This window comes from Garra rufa, chromosome 17, assembly GCF_049309525.1.
Source record: "Garra rufa chromosome 17, GarRuf1.0, whole genome shotgun sequence".
Lineage (NCBI taxonomy): Eukaryota > Metazoa > Chordata > Actinopteri > Cypriniformes > Cyprinidae > Garra > Garra rufa.
In genome coordinates, this window is record NC_133377.1 from 27,161,885 (window position 1) to 27,188,563 (window position 26,679).

Genomic DNA, 26,679 nt, shown 5'->3' on the forward strand with positions numbered 1-26,679 from the left:
ATATGTAGGATTATTAGGCATATAAATAGACATGAGCAAAAGAGCAGGACTACAAAACAGACTTGAACTCTAGTGAAATCAATGCTACTGATCACAGGCAGCCTGATGTTAGAAGTTCTCATTGATTCTTTTTCAGTTGTTGAGTAAAATCAGACAAATTGATTCAGTATGAAGGTCTAGCTTTGTTTTTTGTTTTTCTGTCATGAACCAATGATTTGAGATCATTATGCAACTTTAATCTTTTCCAGTTATTTCCAATAATGCACTGACCGTTTCTTTAGATGGATGTAAACAGACACATACAGTTCCATAGTTTTGTTTAATTCAAATGTTATTGCATGACTGTAGATAGCAGGTGACCGTTTTTAAGATAAAAGAGGATTTTTAATCTCAGACATAAAAAAATGCAATAATGTATGCAAAATATGAGTAAACGCTAGATGGCGCGCTGCGCCTTCAGCTATAAAGCGTACTCGCATTTTCACTATATATATATGTTTAGCAGCTATATATCCCATGTAAGCTCGTAGAATACAGTTATTTGTAATTCAGGTACAATATTTGTTTGAACAAACATATTGGTTCCATTAAAAATATTTCTTTGCTAAGCACTGAGCCACTGTATATGAGGTACACGGTGACTTCTCGAGAAATCTCGCGATGGCTGACTCACACGAGAACACAGCACGGAAAGATGACGTCTTGTCAACAACACTAACACATTGAAAAGGTATTTAAACGCTGTTAATGTTGTATATGTTTAAACGGTTAACATTTTCAGTGTTTCTGTCACATACATGCAATGGATGATAGTTTCTGTTTGTCCAGTTTCGTTAGACATTCAAGCTTTGATGATAATAGCTCAATGTAGAGCTAAATAATGTTTGCTTGTGTCTAAATAATGTTGTGTCTTGTGTTACGACTGTTATTATGTGTTTTCGCTTGCTTTGTAGGTTATTGCTTTTTATGTATTCTTTATAACTCGGTTAGATAATGCTAAATGTGATGTATGGTTTGTTATGTTTATGTGTTCAGGTGTATGGTTCATTTAACATGTTAATACTCTCTCTCTCTGTCTCTCTCTCTCTGTCTCTCATACAAACATGAACATATATTGTTAACAGACATGCCACAAAGTCCCACTGAATAGCCACCCAGCCATCAGTGCCCACATCCCACTGTCCCTATGACAACCCCTCCTCTGGCCCAGTTCCCTGGGCAACAGGCTCAGGCAGCTCGGGATGTGAACACAGCCTCACTATGTCGGATCGGACAGGAGACGGTGCAGGACATCGTCTTACGAACCATGGAGATCTTTCAGCTGCTGAGAAACATGCAGGTGAGTTCATTCCCTCAAAGGCATCCATCACAGGTGAAGACTTTACCCTGCTGACTCTCATTCTCTCTGTCTTCTCACTCAGCTGCCGAATGGAGTCACCTATCACCCTAACACTCATCAGGACCGGCTGGGGAAACTGCAGGAGCACTTGCGGATGCTCTCTGTTCTCTTCCGCAAGCTCCGTCTCGTCTATGACAAATGCAATGAAAATTGTGCCGGTCTGGACCCCATCCCTCCTGAGGTGAGATCGTACTTTCTCTATCACATTCCAGTCTAGTTTTCATGAAACACTTACATTTCACTTCTTTCATGATATTAAGTGGGTTCTGAATATGGAATCGATCTTGAATAGTTTGATACAGTTTTAAAGATGAAATACGCTTATTGGCTAGTATAGTGTTGGTCTTTGACTTCATACTGATATCAAGAAACTAAAATCAACATCACCAACATAGGGGTCTATTTCTATCAAGTAATTCAAGTACTACTCAGTTTATCTCAGAAATCCCCAACTATCTGACCCTTTCAGCTGTGAAATTCATCAACCATATTTGACGAATATTCCTATAAAGAGAGACATTGGCATTAATAACGGAAAACTTTTCCTTTGGTATTTCCTTTGGTCAAAATGAACTTGCTACACCTTTAAGGTGGGGTTGAGCTTTTTTTAATGGAAACAACTAATAATCAAGATATTTAATTTACTCAAGCTGGTGTGTTGAGTTGTTTAAGCCAGTCATACATGCCTTCTCTTTTCTTTTATTGAAGTAAGGAGTGGAATAAAGTCATTAGATCTGCAGTTAAATTATTTATAATTATTTATATTTCCCCCTTCAACAACTTTTTTCATTTGAAGAACCAGGTAGCAGCAATATATCCCATGTAAGCTGGTCGAATACAGTTATTTGTATTGAAAACAAAATTAAGTGCAAGATTTGTTTGAAGAAACATACTTTTCATCAAAAATCTTTCTTTGCTAAGCACTGAGTCACAGTGACTTCCTGTAAAATCTTGCACAACCTCAACATTTTTTTTTTTCTTTAATGAACCAGGTTTACCACTGTCCTGAAAAACCTGGATATATGTCATAGCCATAGATGTATGGATATATATCATATGTCATCGAGCATTTAATATACACTACTAGTCAAAAGTTTTTGAGCAGTAAGATATTAAGATTAATGTTTTTTTAAAGTCTCTTCGGCTCACCAAGCCTGCATTTATTTGATCCAAAGTATAGCAAAAACAGTAAAATTTTGAAATATTTTTACTATTTAAAATAACTTTTCTATTTCAATGTATTAGCTGTTTTCAACCTAATACACTACCAGGGGTGTTTCCTAACTTTTGGAGGACAAAGTCTGGTTTTGGACGATATCAGCATAGTGTGAATCATCTTTGGGCAATCCTCTAGGAGACTTAGAGTAATATATAAAGTCAACGTTTGAATAAACTGACAGCTCGGACACCCGATTATGCAGAGCTATAATAGCTGCTCATGGTGGAAATTTTGATTAATCGAATTCATTCATTTTTCTATGTATAAACTGTTTATGTAATAAAATATGTTTTTGTAGTTTGTGGTGGTCCTTATCAGCACAAAATTATCACTAATTAAAGAGGATTCATTGTCCAAAACCCCACTTTTCTAGAGCGTTTCCAGACTTTTAGAGGGCGCTGTAATAATTATACATTTTTTGATCAGCAAATCAGAATATTAGCATGATTTCTGACGGATCATGTGACTGGAATTTTGATGTACACAAATTAAAACAACTTTTTCTAGGCCACTGACGTGATTGAAGCATCTCATATACGTGTGCATCGTTTTAAACACATTTCTCAAAAGTATTAATTATATTACAAGGGGTTGATAACTTGAAAGAGTGGAGTTCGAGTGAATATTTAAGAGTAGGTTCATTTGATCTTGTACTTGCGGGAATTCTGTCCATCCATAACATGCTCTCGCCTGTGAATGTTTTAATTAGTGCACCTTGTGCGCGCTAGCTTTCAATTTCCAGCCGAGGAGACATCACTGAATCACATTGTCAGCTTGACTTCCTATTAGCATTGAAGTGATCTAGTGATTGAGTCCAGCTGAGATTCCCACCGACTCAGTTTGGTCACCCTAAGAGCTCATTGACGTCATGTATGGACTTGTAAAGAACAAGCTCTAGTGCTTGAATGTTTTTTAGATCTTCTGAAGCACTGCTGTTATGATTCTGGAAACATCTGGAATAAAATATAATGTTCAAATTGAGAAGAAAGGATATGTACGCTCTAACCTTGCCTTTGAAAGACCAAAGAACCCATGAATCACAGGTACATATGAAACATATGAAGTGTTGGTGTGATTTGGACAGAATTTGGCCCTCAGGAACTAACACTCAAATGTTTATGAGAGCAAATTAAGCCCTTTAGAGTTGAATTCGAATGCACAGCTGGTCTGTTCAGTCATTTAAACCGATCATTCGTGCAATCTTTTTTAATTTTCCGAAGAGAGAGTTGGAATAAAGTCATTAGATCTGCAGTAGCTTTACCTGGAGGGTAATAACAGCCTTGAGATTTGGAAATCCAGGTTCTTCTCATTAACAGAAGTGCCCCTGTGCTCACAGGATATTTATTTTGGCTCGGTCTCGTCTGTTTGGAATTCAGGTGTTCTCTTTAGCTCCTGTTGCGCTTTCTCTCCAAACAGGAAGTGCTATAATGAGTCAGTGGCATTACCTCATCACCTCGCTAATTAGCTGCGGCGCTCTGTAATGAACAGCTGGCGAAGTCCCTCGTGTCAGCATTTTCCAACCCAGGCAATCACCGGCTCCCAGCGGTGGAATTTCCTGCACAACGCAAACGAAATAGCCATGTCATTTCATTTACCACCTCACTTTTTCCATCCACTTCAGTCCCCTCAAAGTAATCAACCCGAGTGAACCTCACTGAATCATTGTTTTCAGGCAGCTGGCAGAACACATCCATCTTTCAGTGTCTGGACCTTGAGTAATGTGTTGTCCGCGTTATATTAACTAGCTGGCTCTTTCTTACTCCACTTGCTGCCGACAGGTGGGAACTTCCTTTGAAACTCAATGTGAGTTTGGTTCAGACTCTGTTTTTGTTCTTGTTCTTTTCTGAAATTCGCCAGTCACCCGCCTGTGGTTTGCTGCATTCACTTCCTTGACAAACCTGCCAGGGGCTTTTCTCTCTCCCTCCTTTGCATTTCATATGATCAGATTTTTCCTTCTTGCTTTTCTGCTGGCATGTGACAGCCTAAAGCCTGTAAGGCCTGTTCTGTAAACCGCAGACCCATGAAATATGAGTGATTCAGAATGTGGACTTGATTTTTCTGTTGCTGCTGAAATTATGGCTCATTTATGCTGTCCATTAGTTACCTTTGCACTGCTGTTTTTGTGTTAAAGTTTGACAAAAATAAATAAAAAGGGAAAAAGGTAGATTTACACTACTGTCTAAAAGTTTGGGATCAGTAAAATATATATATTTTTTTGAAAGAAATTAATATATTTTAGCAAGGACGCATTCAATGTTTTTTGGAGTTTTTTGACTGTAAAGATTTTTTACATTGTTACAATGGATTTCTATTTCTATTTTTCTTTTTTACTTTCTATTCTTTAAATAATTCTTAGAGCTTCAATTTCAATAATTCGCAGTATTACAGCTTTACTGTATCTTTGATTAAAAGTGCTATAGAATGCATTGATACAATATTTAAAATGGTTCTCTGATATCTACATAGAAGTTATATGGCTTAGGTAAGGGCAAAAAATTCTCCAGAAATGGTTTTACAAGTCCATTTACAACCCTAGGATTCGTCCCTAGAATGAAACGGTCTGTTATTACCTTATTTGGAATGTTCATGAATAATAGCAAAGTCCTTTTAGTCTTTGATAATAATGATGAGCTCTGCTCTGATTGGCTTGTTTCACAGAGCGGTTCATTTCAGTAGCTCACACAGCAGGAAGGAAACACATGGAGGAAAATATATATTTAATCACGGAACGTCAGCCACTAATAATATGCAGGGCATTGAAACTGCCGTTTTGAATGCACGATCACTTTTTACTTTCACTTTTGAGATTTGCGATCACATGTGCTCTGTGTAATGTTATACTGACAAGTTTAGATGCTTGTCAGTGGTGCTCAGGAAATCATTTGCCATTGTCCATGTCCCTTTAGTGGCTCGCGTTATTTTATTAGAATGCTTATTTGTTTTCCATGCCTTTCTGAGTACAGACACCAACCCATCCCTGCTCAGCCTGGAACATAACATTTATTTCCATGATTTGCCATTTTCGCTATTGTCCTCGCTTTTTCAGTGGTCTTCCCTGGTGAAAAAAAACAGCATATGCTGGTTAGGTAGTTTTGATGCTGGGATGCTGGTTAGGTATGTTTTGATGCTGGTTTAAGCTGGTCCTTAGCTGGTTAATGCTGGTCCTTTGCTGGTCCTTGACCAGCACATGACCAGCTAGAACCAGCACAAACCAGCAAAGGACCAGCATAAACCAGCTAAGGACCAGGTTAAACCAGCATCAACACATACCTAACCAGCATCCCAGCATTAAAACTACATAACTACCTTAACCAGCATATGCTGTTTTCTTTCACCAGGGTTTTGCAAACATCAGATTTATATAAGAAGGAGGAAACAATGGTGTTTGAGGCTTACGGTATGTCATGTCCATGTACAGAACTGTTATTCATTATTTAACTATGCCAAGGTAAATACAGTTTTCCATTCTATGGCACTTTTAAATAAATACAGAATTGATGAGCATAGGAGACATTAAAACATTAAAATTTTTTACCAACCCCAAACTTTTTTATTGTTAGTGAAGGTCTTCAGATTTCAAAAATATTTTCAGTTAATAACATGCATAACATGTTTTATCCAGGTTTCAAAATGTTTATGAATAAAGGGAAATTAATTTCATTTTTTACTTTTTAGCCTTCACTAACCTTCAGTTTAAATGGTCTTTAAAGTACAAATATTTCCCAATATGTTCCTCATAATGATGCATGCATAGTAAAAGAATTAGCAAAATGCTATTAAAAATAGTTTAAAAAGAAGTATAGCATGTCATATCAAATTCCTACAAATATTTCTTGTCAACTATTCATGTACCATTTACCTCTAGTTTATTTTTCATTGTAATAGTATGCTGTCACAAAACTCAACAATAGTCATTGACACAAATAACATAAAAAATCTTAAAGAAAGTTTTTCTTGGCATTTCCCATTGAACATGTTTCTCATGAAAGTAGATCTTGAACTCAGAGTCCTTGAATGTTTACAGAATAAAAGAGTATAGTGTTGTACAAAGTCTGAGCCTTATTTATAATATTAACAACATTTAAATGCACTTTATATTAGGTGTCCTTAACTACTATGTACTTGCATAAAAAAAAATAAGTACAGTGTACTTATTGTGTTCATATTTTATTGGAGAACACTTTTGCTGATGTTGAGGTGGGATATGAGTAAGTTTAGGGACAGGTTTGGTGGTATGGGTAGGTTTAACAGTGGGTCAAAAGTGTAATTATAAATGTAATCACCAAAATGAATTACAGATGTAATTGCATGCAGGTATTTTTAAAATATAAGTACAATGTAAAAACATGTAGTGTATGTACACAATAAGTGCATTCTACCAAGTGATTAATTTAAATGAAAGTACAGTTAAGGCCACCAGGCAGAGTTAGAAAGTAGTTTTATGCCCATTATGACAAAACCACCTGTCTTTAAGGGTGTTTTTCTTCACTTGCATGTGTTGATTCCTCATGTAGAACACCAGCAGGTGTCACTGTGATGTTAAAGCGAGGAGATCATGCTCCAGTGCCAGCAGAGCTGCGAGACCGCTGTCTGTTTGGCAAGGTCACAGAATGATGGAACCTCACGAAAAGAATGAGACACTTATGGATCTCAGAAAGCATATGTGGGTAGACCTATTTGAACCATTGTCCTGTGGTAAACTGAGGGTAACAAATTCGTACCATAGGTGAATGAGATTTATTTGAGGGCGGATCTGACGGTCTGCTTTTACTGTAACTCCATCCAAGGCTGTTGAAAGGGTTCAGACAATTTGTGAAGCTGAATTATTCAAACCACTTCATTTGAAAGCCAAAGGGCAGTGCCTGTGGAGTGATTTATTTAGGCAAAATAGCAGAGATGGCTGTTGATCTGTTGGTGTTGATTTCTCTGTTAAGGCTTGCGATGAAAGCCTTTTGAATTATGCAACAATCCATTACTGGGGCTTCACCTGGTTGTTTAACTTTACAATCTCATCTCTTAAGCTCTTGTGTTGTTTAGACAGTAACTCACCATGGTTAATGTTTACATAAAATGATATTCAAACCTTGGTGGTTTTTGTCCTCAGATTATTTTTCAGGCTTTGGATAATGGCCCAGCTTAACCTTAGTTCAGGACGCTCATCTTTTAAGCTGCCTAGAGATAACCTGACTATCAAAATTCATGTTTCTGTTCACAAATACCACCATATTTTTTTCATTCTTTTTTAATCCAAGATGGTTCTTCGGGAAGGCGTTAGATTGCTCGTGGTAAGTAAATATTCAAATAAATTCTTAAGTCTTCTGTGTTGTGACCCTGATTTATACAGGTGAGTTTTGAAAGGTGCCTCATTCATCTACCGTTGAGCATTAAAAATAAATAGTATCACTGTTGAACCTTTTTTGGTCTGTGGTAGCCCAGTGATTGAATATCTAGGTTTGTATTCTGAATGTTGCAGAGTTAAACCTCAAAAGGGTATTCATTTAAGGTCAACATTGTGCCCTTGAACAAGGCACTTAACCATAGGTTTTTCCAGAGGGACTGGGACTGCAAGACCCCTGAATAGAAAAAATGAAAAATAAATACATAAATAAATAAATAAATACCTGATATAATGTTTAGTTTGAAGGCGATCAGGAGTTATTTATTTACACTACCAGTTAAAAGTTTTTGAAGAGTAAGATTTTTTATGCTTTTTAAAGTCTCTTCTGCTCACCAAACCTGCATTTATTTGATCCTAAGTGCAGCAAAAACAGTAAAATTTTGAAATATTTTTACTATTAAAAATAACTGTTTTCTATTTAAATATGTTTTAAAATGTAATTTATTCCTGTGATTTCTAAGCTGATTTTTTAGCATGTTGAAAGCAGCTGAGTAGAATTTTTCACGTTTCTTTGATGAATAGAAAGTTCAGAAGAACAGCATTTATCTGAAATAGAAATTCTTTGTATTTCTAAACCCCCCCCCCCCCCCCAAAAAAAATATATATACACCACACTTTTGAACAGTATAGTGTATAATGTTACAAAAGCTTTTTATAGTTTTAACTGTATTTTTGAGATTTTGAAGCCTCCTATAGGTAAATAAGCGTAATTCATTGATGTAAATACACTCATCAGCCACTTTATTCGGTACATCTTGCTAGTACCGGGTTGGAGCCCCTTTTTCATTTCAGAACTGATTTAATTCTAAGTGGCACAGATTCAACAAAATGCTGAAAGCATTTTTCAGAGATTTTGGTCTATATTTACCATTGATCCGTTGATACAAGGCAGGATGGATCCATGCTTTCATGTTATTTACAGCAAATTCTGATCCAAATGTAGCAGCTGAAATCGAGACTCATCAGACCAGGCAACCTTTTTTGCAGTCTTGAATTGTAGCCTTAGTTTTCTGTTCTTAGTTGACAGAAGTAGCACCCGGTGTGGTCTTCTGCTACTGTAGCCCATCTGCTTCAACATTCAGAGAAGCTCCTCTTTATACCTCAGTTGTAATGAGTGCTTAGTTAAGTTACTGTTGCCTTTCTATCAGCTTAAACCAGTCTGGCCAATCTCCTCTGACCTCAGGCATCAACAAGTAGTTTTCGCCCGCAGAACTGCTGCTTACTAGATATTTTCTGTGTTTTGGACCATTCTCTGTAAACCTTAGAGATAGTTGTGTGTAAAAATCCCAGGAGATCAGCAGTTTGTGAAATACTCAGATGAGTCTATCTGGCACCAATAACCATGCCACATGCAAAGTCACTTAAATCACCTTTCGTCCCCATTCTGATGCTTGGTTTGGACTTCAGCAGGTCTTAGTTGCTGCTGAGAATGAGCAGTGGATAGCTGTACAAGTGCATTTGTTGGTGCCATAAAGCAATCTGCCCTTTTCACAGAATTTCGTATCTGCTCGCCAAACTTTCATACACCCAGAACAGATGTTTGAAGAGAAGTGTGGGAAAGAAACAGAAGCCGTTCGCCTTATTAGAAGTCAGTGTACCATCAGAATGATATTGTAACTGATATTTCAAGGTAAAAACATATACTTTTAATGCTGTAGGAGGTAACTTCTACCACTGAATCAACCTCCATCTCTACAGCCACAGCCTTTCTGATTGGCTACATTTTTTGATCAGCCAGAAAATGATGGGCAAATCCCCTGACTCTTTTTTAAATTTTTATTTACAGAATGGGGTCAGGGTTTTGGCTGAATAGCCTGCTGGTAGTTGCCAGTAACTACACCATCTGGATCCAAAAAAAAATCTTTCACCATTGACTGCATTTTAAAAAAATAAGCATTTTAAGACGAATAACAAACAACGTTTAGTAGATCCTTTATCAGAGCCTGATTGAAATGGGCTTTATATTTTGCCTGGCTGCTGCTTTAGACGTCACACCTCTTTATAGTTGGTAGGGCTTGAAAATGAGCATGTTCTTGTGGTGCCATCAGTGCCAAACACAAAAAAGAGTACATAACAGTAACTGAAGTAATCAAAAGGTTGCTATATAGTAACTTTATTCTGTTTTTCTTTTTCAGCAACTTATCCCATATGTAGAGGATGACAGTTCTAAAATGGATGACCGAATGACCAATCAGATGCGTGCAGCCAGTGAAGAGAGAAGAGAAGTACTGGAAGTTAATAAGGTTAGAACCATATTTTTTGACAGATGAGATTTATGAGGTCATGCATTCTTTGTAAATCGAAACCACTGACACAGGAACACTCCTAAATTAAATGTTAAAATAATACATTTTAAACAAAATACTAAATTATTGGCAGTATATATACACTGCAACTATGTATACAACACATATAACTACATATATACAGTGCAACTGTTTCCAACATTGATAAAAAAAATTATTAAACACTAGGGTTGGGTCGATGGCCGATAGACATCACGATGGTGAGCCGGCATCGCGATTCCCCGCCCCCGCCGCAGCAGCAGCAACCCGCTCGCGAAAAACACACACTTATTCACACTATATAGCCAAATGAATGCATGCTTTCAATTTCTGCATCTTTACTTATTTTATTATTATTATTATGAGGAAATAATAACAAGGAAGTTGTTAGTGATCACAATACAACTTACAGTGAACTCCAAACGAATTACACAACTAGTTCGTTTACATTAATAAATTAGGCATACAAAAACTAATAATCAAAATAATTTTAATTAAATTAGATTAAATAAACTACACCAAATATGCCTTTTTTATGGTTTTACCATAACGAACAGAGCTTGGAACAAAAAACAAGAGAATATAATTTTTTCCATAGAAATATGAACGTATAGTACAAAGCCTAGTATACATTATAAATAACAGTTAATCATTCAAATACATTGGGAATATGGAAACACTTGGATTTGTGCCGAATTACAGGGGTACGTGAGCCCAACGCCTGCTATTTTTTGTTTCGCTTTGTTTTGGTTTCTTAATTTTATATAGTTTGTTTCATTCCTGTTCTGTTCTGAATACCGTTTAAATGATTCGTTTTGGAGTCAGGGTAACTAACTTATAGCTATGTTTTATAGTGTTTATACTACATAATAATATTTCGCTTGATGTGGTATTATTTCTGATATTACACTTTCTCTCTAAACATTCCGCTGCTCATTAAATGCATTTAGAGAGAGTGGGTTAAGCAGTAAGCAATCAATGAGAGCGATTTTGAACTTAAAAAAGCTGACTGGTCGAAAATATGTTAAGGACCAACACACATCCTCCAAATACATCTACATAAACCCGCGCTTGCTCTGTCTCGTATGCACGCACGCACTGTCACAATCTAATGCACTTGTTAATGCCGGATCTTTAAAAACAAATACCGGAACGCAAAAATCCAAAATTTGACATTTTCCGGAACAGGATCCGGCAGGATCCGGCTCAAATTAAGCACTGGTGGAAACGGTAGGCTACAATTAATTAATTCGTTATTAATTAATTATTTAACAACAACCATCCTTCACCCCGCCCCCCGCCGACGATGTCATCGTCCATCGCGATGTTGCACATTACTGTGCGTTCATACCGCCGCCGGCGAGAGCGTCAAAATTCACTCTGGCCGCCCTGCAAGCAACGCTGTAGAAAGATTCCTTGACGCTCTGACGATCGAACGCTTGGTCTTGTATTTAAAGCGGCCGCAAAGCAAACAAGCATGTCCATCTTGTGCAGACTGACCACAAGTAGGGTGTAATTTAACCTCATTCAATATTTTAAACGTGAAAATAAGAAATTGAATTTAATTGTAGTTACATGTTTGCTAACGAAATAAACCAATTAAAAGCCATTTGTGTGGTGTGGCTTTTATGTTCATGGTTAAGTGCTAACTTAAAAACAGTGACACGTCGTAGATTATGGGAAACCCGCCACAGCAATAATTAACTTCTCCTCCATTTTCCTTGGGAACTAATGTGGCCGGAACCAAGTTTACAGGACTGCGTTCTTTGGAAACCTCTCAGCGGTAAACTTCTACATTCCGATTGGTTGCCGCCGATAGGGTTGTGCCGATAGACGATAGTATCGTGTATCGACGATAGTCAGAGATATCGCCTGTTGCTGATGCCTTTGACGATAGTAAGACGATTATTATCATTATCCGTCAAAAAGGCACCTAACTTTAGCGATGCAGCGGGGAGAGTCGGTTCTAGGATGCTTCAGAAACTTGCCGCGGTGTAAACACAAGCATAGAGTAGATAGCGCCGCAGATGTGTACAGTGAAAATGGGTAAGAGATTTATTCATCATACAGTGTACATAGATTAAGTGTAGACTTGTGTAGACAGTCATTAGGATAACAGAGGTAGTAAAATGTGGTTTAGGCTGAATTAAATACGATATATCAGAATCCGTCTGTATATAGTAAACATAAACATTCACCTCAGTAACATCTGTATGCGTTAACTAGAATTACGATGCGATCAAATGGCGCTAAACATATGCACGTGAATTACACGCACATCGCTTCTCCACATTCTATATGAACTGAAATACAACATGAACTGATGACAAAGATCAGACATACAGCGGTAACATTATCGCAATATGACGGGTATAGAAAGATACATTCATTTGCATTCACACACGCACATTTACCGCTCCCTGAAGATAGCAGAGAATGAAACCGAAAGTAAACTTGAACCTCTCCGACAGAACTACCATCAGCGCTCTGTACACGCACAACTGTGTCACAAGTCACATGCACTACCCTTACAAAACGAATAAGGACTTTATTACATATTGACACATTTACATATTATTAAATAATTTAGCACGATAGTATCGTGTATCGGCGATCTCACAGGCTGACGATAGGACGATATGAAAATTGAGCATATCAGCCCAACACTAGCCGCCGAGCCGCGTCATAGCTCATTACCATAAAGTTGACCTGACTTCAACTCTCCCCGACGCCCACACCGTCCAAAACGCGCCGCGCCGCTTTCGCCGGAGCTCGCCGCCGGCTCACATTGAAAATGAATGACTTCCGGCCACTTTGACGCTCTCGCCGGCGGTGGTGTGAACGCACAGTAAGACATCGTATGATGCCAAATTGGTCGACATCGCCCAACCCTATTAAACACCAAATCAACATATTAGAATGATTTCTGAAGGATTATATGACTAAAGACTAAAGAGTAGTGTCTGAATCCTGAAATTCAGCTTTGCCAAAACAGTAATTAATTTTATTTAAAACTATTTTCAAATAGAAAACAGTAATTTTTAAATTCTAATAACATTTTACAATGTGACTGTTTTTACTGTAATTTTGATTATATAAATGCAACCTTCTTAAGCATGAGAGATTTCTTTCAAAAACATTCCAAAAGTCTTACAGACCCCAAACTGTATGTGTGCTTCACTACCTGCAGATATATTGTTTAGAATCTGTTTACAGTGTCTTTAACATTGCAAGCAATGAGATATCTGCCATATTCTCTCGCATAATGAAGCCATAGTATTTGAAAACCGACCTGACGACTCATGGATTTCATGACTTTTTTGCAGTAAAAGCAAAACGATCTCGTTTTTTTTTCTGCACTCCTCTCTGCCATTGAGTCTGCCTTATTAAAAACTGCAGCATGCTCATGAAAGGCAGCTGGTGTGGAAATGCTCATGTGACAAGGGCCCTGGAGCATTTCGCCGGCCAAATAGCCAGCTGCAAATAACACACTGGATGAGGCGACCATGTTGAGGGAATAAAGGATGTCAAACTCGGGGGAGGTCAAGGTTGCGTCAGAATGTGGAGAGCAGATGTGTTACAGCTCTCTGTCATCTGTCTGTGCAGGTGATCTGTTGATGTTCAAGGATCTCTGATGTTGGCTAATAGTCACATGACATGCAAGTACACAAATAAGATTTATAATTTTTAGGATTGTACAATCTGTCCGTCTGTCATCTATTTACAGTTAAAGTCAAGAGTTTACATACACTTTGCAGAATCTGCAAAATGTTAATTATTTTACAAAAATAAGATTGATCATACAAAATGCATGTTATTTTTTATTTAGTACTGACCTGAATAAGATATTTCACATAAAATATGTTTACATATAGTCCACAAGAGAAAATAATAGTTGAATTGATAAAAATTAGCCCGTTCAAAAGTTTACATACACTTAATACTGTGTTGTTACCTGAATGATCCACAGCTGTGTTGTTTTGTTTAGTGATAGTTGTTCACGAGTCCCTTGTTTGTCCTGAATAATTAAACTGCCCGGTGTTCTTCTGAAAAATCCTTTAGGTCTTTGTTTTTTCTGCATTTTTGTGTATTTGAACCCTTTCCAACAATAGCTATGATTTTGAGATCCATCTTTTCACACTAACGACTGAGGAGACTCATATGCAGCTATGCAACTATTACAGAAGATTCAAACGCTCACTGATGCATCAAAAGGAAACACAATGCATTAAGAGTCGGGGGTGAACACATTTTAAATTTGAAGATCAGGGTAAATTTTACTTGTTTTGTCTTCTAGGAAACATGTAAGTAACTTCTGTAGCTTCTGAAGGGCCTAAATTTTAAAAACTATGATATTTCGGCAGAATAAGAAAATTGTACACATCTTGATTCTGCCTCAGTGTGAAAAGATGGATCTCAAAATCATAGTCATTGTTGGAAATGGTTCAAATACACAAAAATGCTGAAAAACCAAAGAATTTGTGAGACCTGAAAGATTTTTCTTAAGAACAGCAGTCCTTTTGACTATTTGTCCTTTCATCATACTTCTATCTATCTGAAATATGATGGAACAACAGATAGACAGATGAATGCAGAGAATGGTGTAGTACTGAATGGACTGATGGATGAACTGGCTGATAGACATCAGCTTGAATGAGCAAATGGATGCAATGCATGAAAGTAATGAGGCCATGGATGATTGAAAATTAGCACTCAGGTCAGTTTGTTGAAACATAATGGAGACCGGCTGTCTGACTCATCCCATTGTAGGCTAGGTTGCGCATTTTAATGGAGTCACGCCATTGTCCTGTTGATTGAGTGCCGTCGTTTGCCGTGCCAATGGAGCTCAGCCTTGATTTACTGAATCCTTCATTACCGTTGGAGTTCCAACAAGTTGGTGAAGTGGTGGAGAGATGTATAGCACGAGTATGGAAATGCCCCGCTGTTTTATGGGACATCCCGTCACTGAATGATCACCCTGCTCTAGTTATCTGTCGATTGGGGTAATTGCTGTTTGTCAGGGCCTAGCCTGAATAATGCTCCTGCAATCTAGAGCGGCCTTCATCACCATGACCGATCTGTCTTCACCCATCTTGTATGTGTTCTGCGATGTTTTATTGTACCTTTCATTAGTGGCGTAACAGTTTTGGCTTTGCTTTTCTAACAGCGAAATCTCTGAGGTGTAATCGTGTTTTACTCACTCGAAATTTCAGTGCAATTTAGAGAGAAAACAAGCGCATGAAAAGCCATTAATGTAAACATACGCAGATCCGAAATATGCATCATCTGACTCAAGAGGATAATTTACCGCAATCCTGTCATCCCTCTCCTCTTCCTGACTCTCTAACTGCTTTGGTGTGAGATTCCCTGGGGCCCCTTAGGGCCCACAGATGTGTGAGGCCATCCAAAGGTCCACTGTAGTCGAGGCACTGTCAACTCATCCGGGCAGGCGCTTTGATTGAACACTGCTCTAACTGTTAATAAATTCCTGTCACAGCCCATTAAGAAGGCCTTGGAGAGACGACTGCTCTCATTTATTCTCCACCACTCTCCTATTTTTTTCTCCCCCTCTTTTGCACTCTTTCTTCCTCGCTCGCCCCCCTTTTCAATGTTTTTTTTTTAATACCCTGTTAATTACCCTGTCTGTCCTCTTTATTCAAATGAGAAAGTGAGAAATGTGAGAGGAGAATGTTTGTAATTTCAAATAGGCCTCTCAGAAGGCAGATACCGTGAGCATAATCAACAACGGCAGAGGCTGCGGCAGAGGTGGTGGCACGGGCGTTTACCGTTATCTCTGGAGCAGGGCTGGGGCTGAGGGGCCGTGGTGGAGCGGCGCTCTGATAAACAAACACGCCGGAACCATAATGAGGCGGTTCAGAGGAGACAATCCTCCCCGTACACACACACATACACATGCTCGCAGGAGGCACTCAATTCTCCACATGATTAGTCAGTTCATATGTCATCCATTAGAACAGGTTTACCGGCTAGAGGCCGTTTAATTGGTGCACACGGGGTCAGGGAGGAAGGCCCAGCGTGCTTAGGGCACGGAAAAAAGGGACACGCCGAAAATAGAAAACATTTCGCAGCGGTTCATTGCGCTTTAGGTTGAGCAATTGCTGTTTGTTTTCCTGTTATTACTTTGTGCTAGTGTACAAATAATTAGTTTTTTTTCCATGCCATGATTGTGTTAACATTTAAACAACAAATTAAAGCCACTCAAGGTCTAGAAGGTCTCACAGTCTAATGTTGGTTTAAACCCAAACAACAAAAAAAGGAAAAGAGGATTATGGAGCTAACGTAAATGTCTGATTTGATAGTTAAACTTGTATGTTAATGAATTCCAAACATTCGTAAATAGGGTGCTCGTGCACGCTCATTCACAATTAGCATAATCCCCATCTATGAATTACAGCTACGCAAATTGCGTATCCAGGAACACAGTGAAAATTCTGGTCTACTTTCTCAGGTTTGGCTCCAGTATATTGCATAAATGCAAAAAAGACTAATTGGACACATGCCTAACAATAAATATTCAGTAACGTGTGTCTACCAAAGAGTTTTTGGCCAGCTGAAAAAATGTCATGCGCTCTTTCTTCTTAAAACGAACAGTCAGTGGCGCTAGTGAACGTTTTGGTGGCACGGCTTTTTTCCAGCTGTGACGCTTTAGTTGCTATGATTTGGAATATCCACAGCGGCAACATATTACTAGTATCTCATTTTGAAGAATTTTACTAAATATAATAAACAGTAACCAGTAATATTGACTTGTTATTGATATAGGCAGTCGTTGTACGGTTGGACGGTATTTGTCACTATAAGTTCACTTCCAGGACAAAAATTTACAGATATTGTACTCATCCCCTTGTCATCCAAGATGTTCATGTCTTTCTTTCTTCAGTTGTAAAGAAATTGTTTTTTTTTTAGGAAAACATTTTAGATTTTTCTCCATATAGTGGACTTCTATGGTACCCCAAGTTTGAACTTCCAAAATGCAGTTTAAATGTGGCTTCAAACGATCCCAAATGCGGTTGTAAATGACCCCAGCCGAGGAAGAAGGGTCTTATCTAGCGAAAGGATTGGTTATTTTTTCTTAAAATTACAGTTTATATACTTTTTAACCTTTTTTCCGATTCAAGACCGTTAGGGTATGTCAAAAAACGTCCATCTTATTTTCTCCCTGAACTTCAAAAATCATTTCAAAATCATCCTATATCACTGCAGAAGTAACGACCCAGTGTTTCCAAAGTGAACATGCAAAGAAGATCAAACACCCTTAACAAAAAAGATAAAACAGTGATGTAGGACAATTTTAAAGTTGAGGGAGTAAATTAGATTTTCGACACCCTGTCCCATACCCTAATTGTCTTATTATGGCAGTGTATTTCAGTGTCATCAGTTTGCCAAAAAAAAAACAAAGAACATTTTGTGCACCATTTAGATGTGGTAGGGAGCAGGTATACATTTCTTTTGTACCAACTAACATTTTGAAAATACATTTTCATGAATTTGAAAGTTTTACACACAAACTCGTGTTTCATGAATGAGGCCCATTGTTAAAATAGTCCATGTGACATCAGTGGTTTAACTGTAATGTTATGAAGCTATAAGTATACTTTTTGTGCACAAAGAAAACAAAAATAACAACTTTATACAACGATTTCTTCTCTTCCGTGTCAGTCTCTGCCACACTTTCACGAGAGTACCAAAAAGCATGCTTGTGGTGCTGCTGATACAGGAGCCAGCGTTCTGACGTAGAATGTCCATCTCTCTTTGTTCATCGTGTGTATATTCTGGTTCAAATAAGTAAGGCTGTACAAAAAATTGCAAGACATTCTCTCTGTCGAAATCTTCAGACATGTTTACGAAATCTGTTTTATGTACAGCGTGTATTTTCCTATGCCCGCCCCCTATCTCTCTCCCATTTCGCTTCCTGTCATTACTGATTTGTCCTATCACAATAAAAGCAAAAATGCCAAAAAAGAAATCTTTAAAAGCAATGTCCTTACTACCTTTCTGGGCCTTGAATGTGTCAGTTGCTTTGCTGTCTATGCAGGGTCAGAAAGTTCTTGGATTTCATCAAAATTATCTTAATTTGTGTTCCAAAGATGAACAAAGTTCTTACAAGTTTGGAGTGACATGAGGGTGAATAATTAATGACAGAATTTTTATTTTTAGGTAGGCTATCCCTGTAACTCACCCTCGTTTTGTCTTCAAGATGTGTGAGAAACAGGCCCATATTATGTTATTTAGAAATGTAGAGATCCTTCTCAGTTACTAAAATATCTTTGCGTTATCAGTAATCAGATTATAAAGACTCACCCTCCGTAAATCATTACTCTAATATAAACTGACACTGCTCTGATTCGTCTTGTATTTGTACTTTTCTTGGCCTACTGCCCATAACGGAATGTGATTCAGTTTCATAACGAACCCTTTTTGTCTCCTCAGCCAAATCCAGAGTTTTCCCTTTTCTCCCATAAGAGCGGAGAGGCTAAAATTACATCTTTCTCACTTTAGGCTTTAAAATGGAATTACAGCTACACTTTCCCTGAAAGATTTCTATTGCTCATCTCTCCTTTATGCTGCCTGGGAAGCGCTCATTGGAGCCAGATGCAGTAAGCCCCTGACAGTCTGAGAAGAGATGAAAGAGCTCGCTATAAGAAAGGGATGCAGGGACATGCCTGATTGGGAATCACACAATCCGTTCTTTTAAAGAAAGCTTTCTCTTGTTTTAACAATGTCTTTAGCACCATTGTGTATTTTTGCATTAAGGAAACGAAGCATATTTTTAGACGCATTAACAATTTTCTGCATTGAAGCACTAGTCAGATTCCAAAGGCAATCCCCCAAATGCGAAATAATCTTGTTCTCATTACTATTATACAGTAATAAAAATTGTGTGTATAGTAGGAGTAATTTGGGGAAGGTGGTATGCTTACGTATCGTAGAAAATATTAATATAAAAAAAAAGTAATCACTGCACGGGATTGTGCATTTTTGCACATATTTTTAGTCTCTATGAAATAAAGCCTTGCTAACTCTGAAACTCAGTACTGGCTGAAACTAAGGATTACAAACTGATAACAAGAAAACACTTCAGCTCGCATTACCATTTGACATGCTGTGGTTTCTCTAATACATTCCATTGTATCAATCATTCCCCAAGTGGGTGCCATCTTTCTTTCATCCCTCTTGTCCTTCACCTCTGATCTATGGAGATCTCCTCCCTCCTCCGGCGTCTCGGTCTCATCACACTGGGTTGGGGCTTTAGTTCCTCTCTGTTTCGTTTCTCCATCAATCCTTTCACTCCCACTCGTCCCAGTCGCAGCGCTCGCACACGGCGCGCTGTTTAGCTCAAAACCGAAACGTTGCTTTGAAGATCTGATGAACTTTTCAACCTGAACATTGTGTGTTTAATTGAGTTTAGGTTCTTGTTTATGAATTGCTCTAGTGGAACGCAAATAATGAGATGTTTCAGAGAGGAAAGGAGATCATTTGCAAATCATTTGCAACTAGATCGGTTTATGTTAATTCAGCAGACAGCCTTTGTACATATCTGTGTTTACAGTCGCAGATGGAGTGGCCAGGGAATGGTCATGAAGGGTTGATACAAGCACTGTAAACGAAGTAACAATAAACAGCAAAATCAATACTGCAGGCTGACAGCAGTCTGGTGTTGCAAGATTGAAAAATGCTGGGGAGCAGAGCAGTGATCAATGGAGACAACCTTCAATACTTTGACATTTCACACACAGTCTTTTTTTACTGATGCATATACGCCAGAGAACATGTAGGAAAAGAGGTTACAGTACATGTTGGTTCATTTGTGGTGCACAGTAAAGCAAGAATCATTATTACTGTTGTCTATACTTATGCACTTATGAGTGAAATTGTGCAACTTGTTAAAGGAACACTCCACTTTTTTTTTGAAATAGGCTCATTCTCCAACTCCCCCTGAGTTAAGAAGTTGAGTTTTACCATTTTGAAATCCATTCAGCCCTTCTCCTGTTCTGGCGATATCACTTTTAGCATAGCTTAGCATAGATCATTGAATCCTATGAGACCAATATAGCATTGGGTTCAAAAATGACCAACGAGTTTCGATATTTGTCCTATTTAAAACTTGACTCTTATGTAAATATATCGTGTACTAAGACCGGCGGAAAATGTAAAGCTGTGATTTCCTAGGCCGATAAGATTAGGAACTACACTCCCATTCCGGTAGTCAAGGAAGTTTGTTGCCGTAATATGGACGCAGCAGGCACATTAATATCACACAGCGCCTGAAATTAGTACCCAGCTAGGTAACTTTCAATGTGACCGGCTTTTTTAAAATTGTGACCGAATTTCATTTTCGACCGCGATGCTGTATTGGTCTCATAGGATTCAATGATCTATGCTAAGCTAAGTGATATCGCCAGAACAGGAGAACGGCTGAATGGATTTCAAAACGGTAAGTCTCAACTTATTAACTCGGGGGGAGTTGGAGAATGAGCCTATTTCCAAAAAAAGTGGAGTGTTCCTTTAAAGGGATAGATCATCCAAAAATGAAAATTCTGTCATTAATTACTCACCCTCACGTCGTTCCGAACCTGTAAGACTTTCATTCATCTTCGGAACACAAATTAAGATATTGTTGAAATCCGAGAGCTTTCCGACCCTGCATAGACAGCAATGCAACGGACGCATTTAAGGCCCAGAAAGGTAGTGAGGACATTAAAATAGTTCATATGACATGAGTAGTCCAACCTTAATGTTATGAAGCTATAAGAATACATTTTGTGTGCAGTTTCTTCTCTTCTGTGTTAGTATTCGACGTGCATTAACGAGAATACCACAACTTTGGAGTCTCAGTTAAAGTAACCTCAACAGACCTTGAATGTTAAAGGTTTTTATTGGTTGTGCCATGTATAGTATGGCGCTATGTTTATTCTGTTATAGGTAAGGCTTGAAATGCAATATGTAATGGGGTCTTTGCTCCATCTCTCTTTGTACACCAAAGGGTCCTTGTTGCCTTTGGAAAGTGCTGAAGACATTTGTACAAGCACCCTGTTCTGTAGGTGACTTGCACAAGCAAGCATCACTTTTTTTCTGAAAATGTAAACATCTAGTTGTATGTTTTTAGCTGTCTTTCAAAGACTTTGGTATCTTTTTCTGCTTGAATTGTCAACATGTCTGAAGGAATTTTGTTGAAGGGCAGTTGTGCAGTGTTTTTTTTTTTTTTTCGGGAGATTTCTGTCACTCATCATTTACTGCATTCTTGCCATCAGCAGTCTTCTCATGTAACACACAGAGGGGCCATCTGGCTTCAGCTTTGATCAAAATAAACAGCTGATGAAGCTAGTTCAATTTTTGGATGTTCAGCAGTGGCATTAATGCCAAAAGAACACACTGTCCACATCATTTACTCTACAAGATAGTCAACATGAGAGAGATAATGCTAATTCACTAATGTCATTCACATCTGTTTAGGGAAATGTACCCTAAGTACTTTCTTCCTTCATTCCTTCATTATTTTAATTTAATTTATTTAATCTACTTATATATATATTAACGTGAGGCTCTTATCGGGTGATAAAAAAATATTGCCGTTAATCTATTCTCAAAGTTGGGTTGGGAGCTGGGTCTATACTATGCAAGCTATGATGACTTTCACCTTGATATTTTAGCGCAGATGTATACCTAGCTGAATTGCACTGTAGGACAATTGCATTTACTGGGACACGTGCCCCAGTGAAAATCTGCTGTGCCCCAGTAAAATCTCAAATTTGAGTTATAATTTACTTTGAAATAAGGATTAAATAAAGACATTAAACTATATGCAACAATTGAATTGACGCTTCTAAAAGCAACTCAGTTTAACTATGCAAGCAGATATCCATGCCCGTGCGCGTCTGTGTATTTAACTGCAACGCGCACGTCGCGCTGCCTTTTACACATAAGTACATGCAGTGTAGGAATAGTTGGTTACACAAGTATGTATAGTTAATTGTGTTGTAAATGCAATTGTCAAGCAGTTTGTGATGCATTTTGGAAACAGGAGATGAGCCCCTGGTCTAATGCGCCACCTGGTTTGAGAAACCCGTTCTCAAAGACTTACTTTTAGTCATTATTTGGGTAGCACACATATTCTGAATGCCTTCGGCAGAATTCAAATTAGCCATTTTAATCTAGATTAATTCCAAGATTACAGTGAGATTAATCTAGATTAAAAAAAATAATCTATGCCCACCACTTATATATATATATATATACACATACACACACACACACACACACACACACACACACACACACACACACACACACACACACACACACACATTGCTGTTTAAAAGTTTGGGGTCAGTAAGATTTTTAATATTTTTTTAAATAAGTCTCTTCTGCACAAGGCTGCATTTATTTGATAAAAAATACAGTTAAAACAGTAACATTGTGAAATATTATTGGAATTTAAAATAATGTTTTTCTATTTTAATAAACTTGAAAATGTTATTTATTTCTGTGATGCAAAGCTGAACTTTCAGCATCATTACTTCAGTGTTTATTATCAGAAATCATTCTAATCATGCTAATTTATTATCAGTGATGAAAACAGTTGTGATTATTTTTTTTTTGTAACCTTTCATACTTTCTTCAGGATTCTTTGATGAATAAACCGTTAAAGTTAAGTTAAAACGAACAGCACTTATTTAAAATAGATTTTTTTAAACAATTTGCACAACTGTTCAAAACTTTGGGGTCAGTAGTTTTTTTTTTCTTTTTTAAAAGAAATTTACACTTTTATTCAGCAAGGATGTGTTAAATTGATACAAAGAGAGGGTAAAGACTAGTATTATTACACAAGAATTTTATTTTGAATAAATGCTGTTCTTTTTTACTTTTTATTCATCAAAAAAATCCTGAAAATGCATCACAGGTTCCAAAAAAAATATCAAGCATCACAACTGTTTACAACATCGATAATAAATCAGCATTTTAGAATGATTTCTGAAGTGTTGTGTGACACTGAAGACTGGAGTAATGATGCTAAAAATTCAGCTTTGCATCACAGGAATAAATTATATTTTAAAGTACATTAAAATAGAAAACTAGTATTTTAAATTGCAATAATATTTCACAGTATTACTGTTTTTTTCTGCAATTTTGATCAAATAAATGGAGCCTTGATGAGCATAAGAAATTCCTTTAAAAACATTAAAAATCTTACTGATCCAAAACAGCAGTGCATATATAGAACTAATATACCTACTATAATAACTAATATAACAACATAACTAATGTCAACAAATAAAAGCTTGTCAACTATTATATTTATTTATTTTTAAGAAATTAGTAAAAATTGTAACTGCGCTGATCATAATGCATTTTGATGGAAAAGATCAGTCTTGAGACATTTTCATAATTACTTATAATTTTATGTTCCACATGGAAAACACAGGGGTGATCAAATGATGATTGAATTTTCAGTTTCAAGCAAAAGAGGTTTGTCCCGATTGAACTGACAAAATGTTTAATTGTGATTTCTGCCACAACTTTTTTTTAAACGCAATAACCATATTAAAATTATTTGCTTTGGAAGTTGTATTTTAAAATACTCTTACACTTTAAAAAATAAAGGTTCGAAAAGGGTGTTTTTGCAGTGATGCCATAGAAGAACTATTTTTGCCTCCCCAAAGAACCTTTTAGTGAACAGTTCTTAAAAGAACCATTTTGAAGAACATTTTCAAAATCTAAAGAACCCTTTTCAACTGTAAAGAACCTTTTCTTCAATTAAAGGTTCCATGGATGTTCAAGGTTCTTTATAGAACCATTGATGACAATAAAGAACCTTTATTTTTAAGAGTGTAGCTCAGAAATCGTAAAGTGCTTTTGAGCCATGAATGGGAATCACGCTTCTGGATTCAGTTTCGTCAACGTCTTGAAAAAGAGTAAGCAGTGTCTTTAAATAAACAGACCTCCATGATTGCATTAAAGGTGTTGTGATGTCACCTGGATTAGAATGAAGGTGGTACATCCTTTTCCGCTCTTCAATCAGTGTAATCCCTTGCTTCACTCCTAGACACTTACACTAGTAATTCCTACTCAATCTTAGCGAGCAGAAGTGATGAAATGAGTCGAGAGAGACAAGACGGATTAGCCATGTGGAATCCAAGGTCACAGTTTTTATAATGAAGGCTCGTTCTACAGACAATTTTGTTTAAAATTATTTCACTTTGATCAGTCTGTGCAATAAACACATATTAACTGGTATTTAAGCCACAGTTCTCAATAGCTCTCTTGTGTTAGATCTTTTTTTAATCTATTCAGACATCTGAGACTAATTTGTCTGAGACTAACTTCTTACAGTTTTATGTGCCATTGAAAAAACACAAATTTTTCTTAGCAAAATGTGCACTGGTGCTAGCACATCATCCAGCTGTCACTCAGAGTGTAAAACATTGCACATTTGAACAAACCTGAATTTTAATAAGTCCGCATTTGATCAAAAACTCTTCCCTCTGCGCACATTATCGAGGACGGCTGCTTTGATCTCATTGTGAGTCGATGAGGTGAGGTATCAGATGAAGGGAGAGGCGAAATGAGACGCCATGTTTGAGCCTAGAACTGAATTATATGAAAGTGTAAATGCAGGTTTTCTCTTCTGAGTGTTTTCTGCATTCCAAACCTGTACAGTCTTTCTTTCTTAAGAAGAGGCTATTATGAAGAATGTCTCAGTGTTTTTTGTTGTCAGTTGTTGTTTTGGCTCCCATTGACTTTCATTCTGTAGGCAAAAACAATTTTTCTTCCACAAAAGAAAGAAGATGCACCTGTCCTATTAGTAGTCAGAATATAACCGCACAAGTTCATACTAAAGTGGAAGTATTAGACTTCAGGTCACATTGACTTCACATTTATTAGGCAGCCCACGGTGGCTTCAGCACTCGATAAGAAGAAGCAACTTTGTCAGGAGAGCTGGGCTGCCACCAACCAGTTGCCTTCTTACTAACTTCTGAAACCTCCTGCTTAAATGCTGAAAACCAATGGGAAGATGAGAGCCCTTTATCGCAGTTAACATCTGTACTGAGAATCATGATCAAGTGAGACTTTACTTCTCTGCTCTATGAGAGACTCGTGTCCTCTGAGCTTGCCTCAGGACTCCTGTTTCAGTGCTTGACAACAAGTGCCTCAGACTCTCTTCCTGTCAGTGTTCCTGGAGCAATCATGATCCAGGTTGACCCTGCTAGGGAAGGAAGAAGCGATCAATGTAGTGTTCTTCCCTGTACCAGCTGGGACCTGTTCACTTATACGGAGTCTTTATTGTGTCTTAATGGTGCTAGACAGGAGTTCAGCTCACCAGGGTCATCTTTTGCTGCTGATCCCGTCAGGCCTGTTCCTGGAGCTTTGCTATTTCCTAGTAGGTTGACTGTCTTGGAGAAGTTGCATTTCTAAGTTTATCCTCTTCACCTGCTGTGAGCAATTTGTCCAATATGTATTATGCGTCATCAGTTTTTTTTGTGAGTGAACTTTTATGCAGTAAGGTAATAGATATTAAAGAGTTCACCCAAAAATGCTAATTCTGTCATTAATTACTAACCCTCATGTCGTTCCAAACCCATAAGACCTGCGTTCATCTTCGGAACACAAATTAAGATATTTTTGATTAAATCTGAGTGCTTTCTGACTGTGCATAGACAGCAACACAACTGCCGTGTTCAAAGCCCTGAAAGGTAGTAAGAACATCGTTAAAATAGTCCATGTGACATCAGTCGTTCAACAAAAATAACGACTTTATTCAACAATTTCTTCTCTGCCGTGCCAGTCTTCGCCGCGTGTTCAGGAGAGTACAAAAATGCATAATTTTGATCAAATAAATCCCACCTTAGTGAGCATAAAAGACACATTTTCAGAAACATTAAAAAATATTACCAACCCCAAGCTTTTAAATGATAGTGTATATGTTGAGTAGCTGAGTAGCTATAGAAGGCAGTTTTCAATTTGTGAGTAAATTAAGGTCTGTGGTTAACATTAGTTGAAGAAACTTTTGTTATATGTGACCCTGGACCACAAAACCAGTCATAAGGTTAAATTTGGCAAACTGAGATGTATATATAATATGAAAGCTCAGTAAATAAGCTTTCTATTGATGTATGGTTTGTTAGGATAGGACAATATTTGGCCGAGATACATCTATTTGAAAATCTGGAATCTGAGGGTGCAAAAAAATCAAAATCCTGAGAAAATCACCTTTAAAGTTCTCCAAATTAGGTTCTTAACAATGCATATTACTAATCAAAAATTACATTTTGTTACATTTACAGTAGGAATTTTACAAAAAATCTTTATGGGACATGATCTTTACTTAATTTCCTAATGATTTTTGGCATAAAAGTAA

The 26,679-nt window shown here is 37.4% G+C and overlaps 1 protein-coding gene across 1 annotated transcript in view; it reads left to right on the top strand.

Moving 5' to 3' along the window:
- Window positions 1–643: 643 nt before the first annotated feature.
- The window catches only part of med30 (mediator complex subunit 30), a 33,621-nt gene continuing 7,585 nt past the window's right edge, over window positions 644–26,679 (top strand). The window contains exons 1-4 of the mRNA XM_073822216.1: window positions 644–730; window positions 1,125–1,339; window positions 1,422–1,580; window positions 10,152–10,259. Of these exons, the coding sequence (XP_073678317.1) occupies window positions 1,187–1,339; window positions 1,422–1,580; window positions 10,152–10,259 (420 nt within the window). The 5' untranslated portion in view covers window positions 644–730; window positions 1,125–1,186. The remainder of the gene's footprint in view (window positions 731–1,124; window positions 1,340–1,421; window positions 1,581–10,151; window positions 10,260–26,679) is intronic.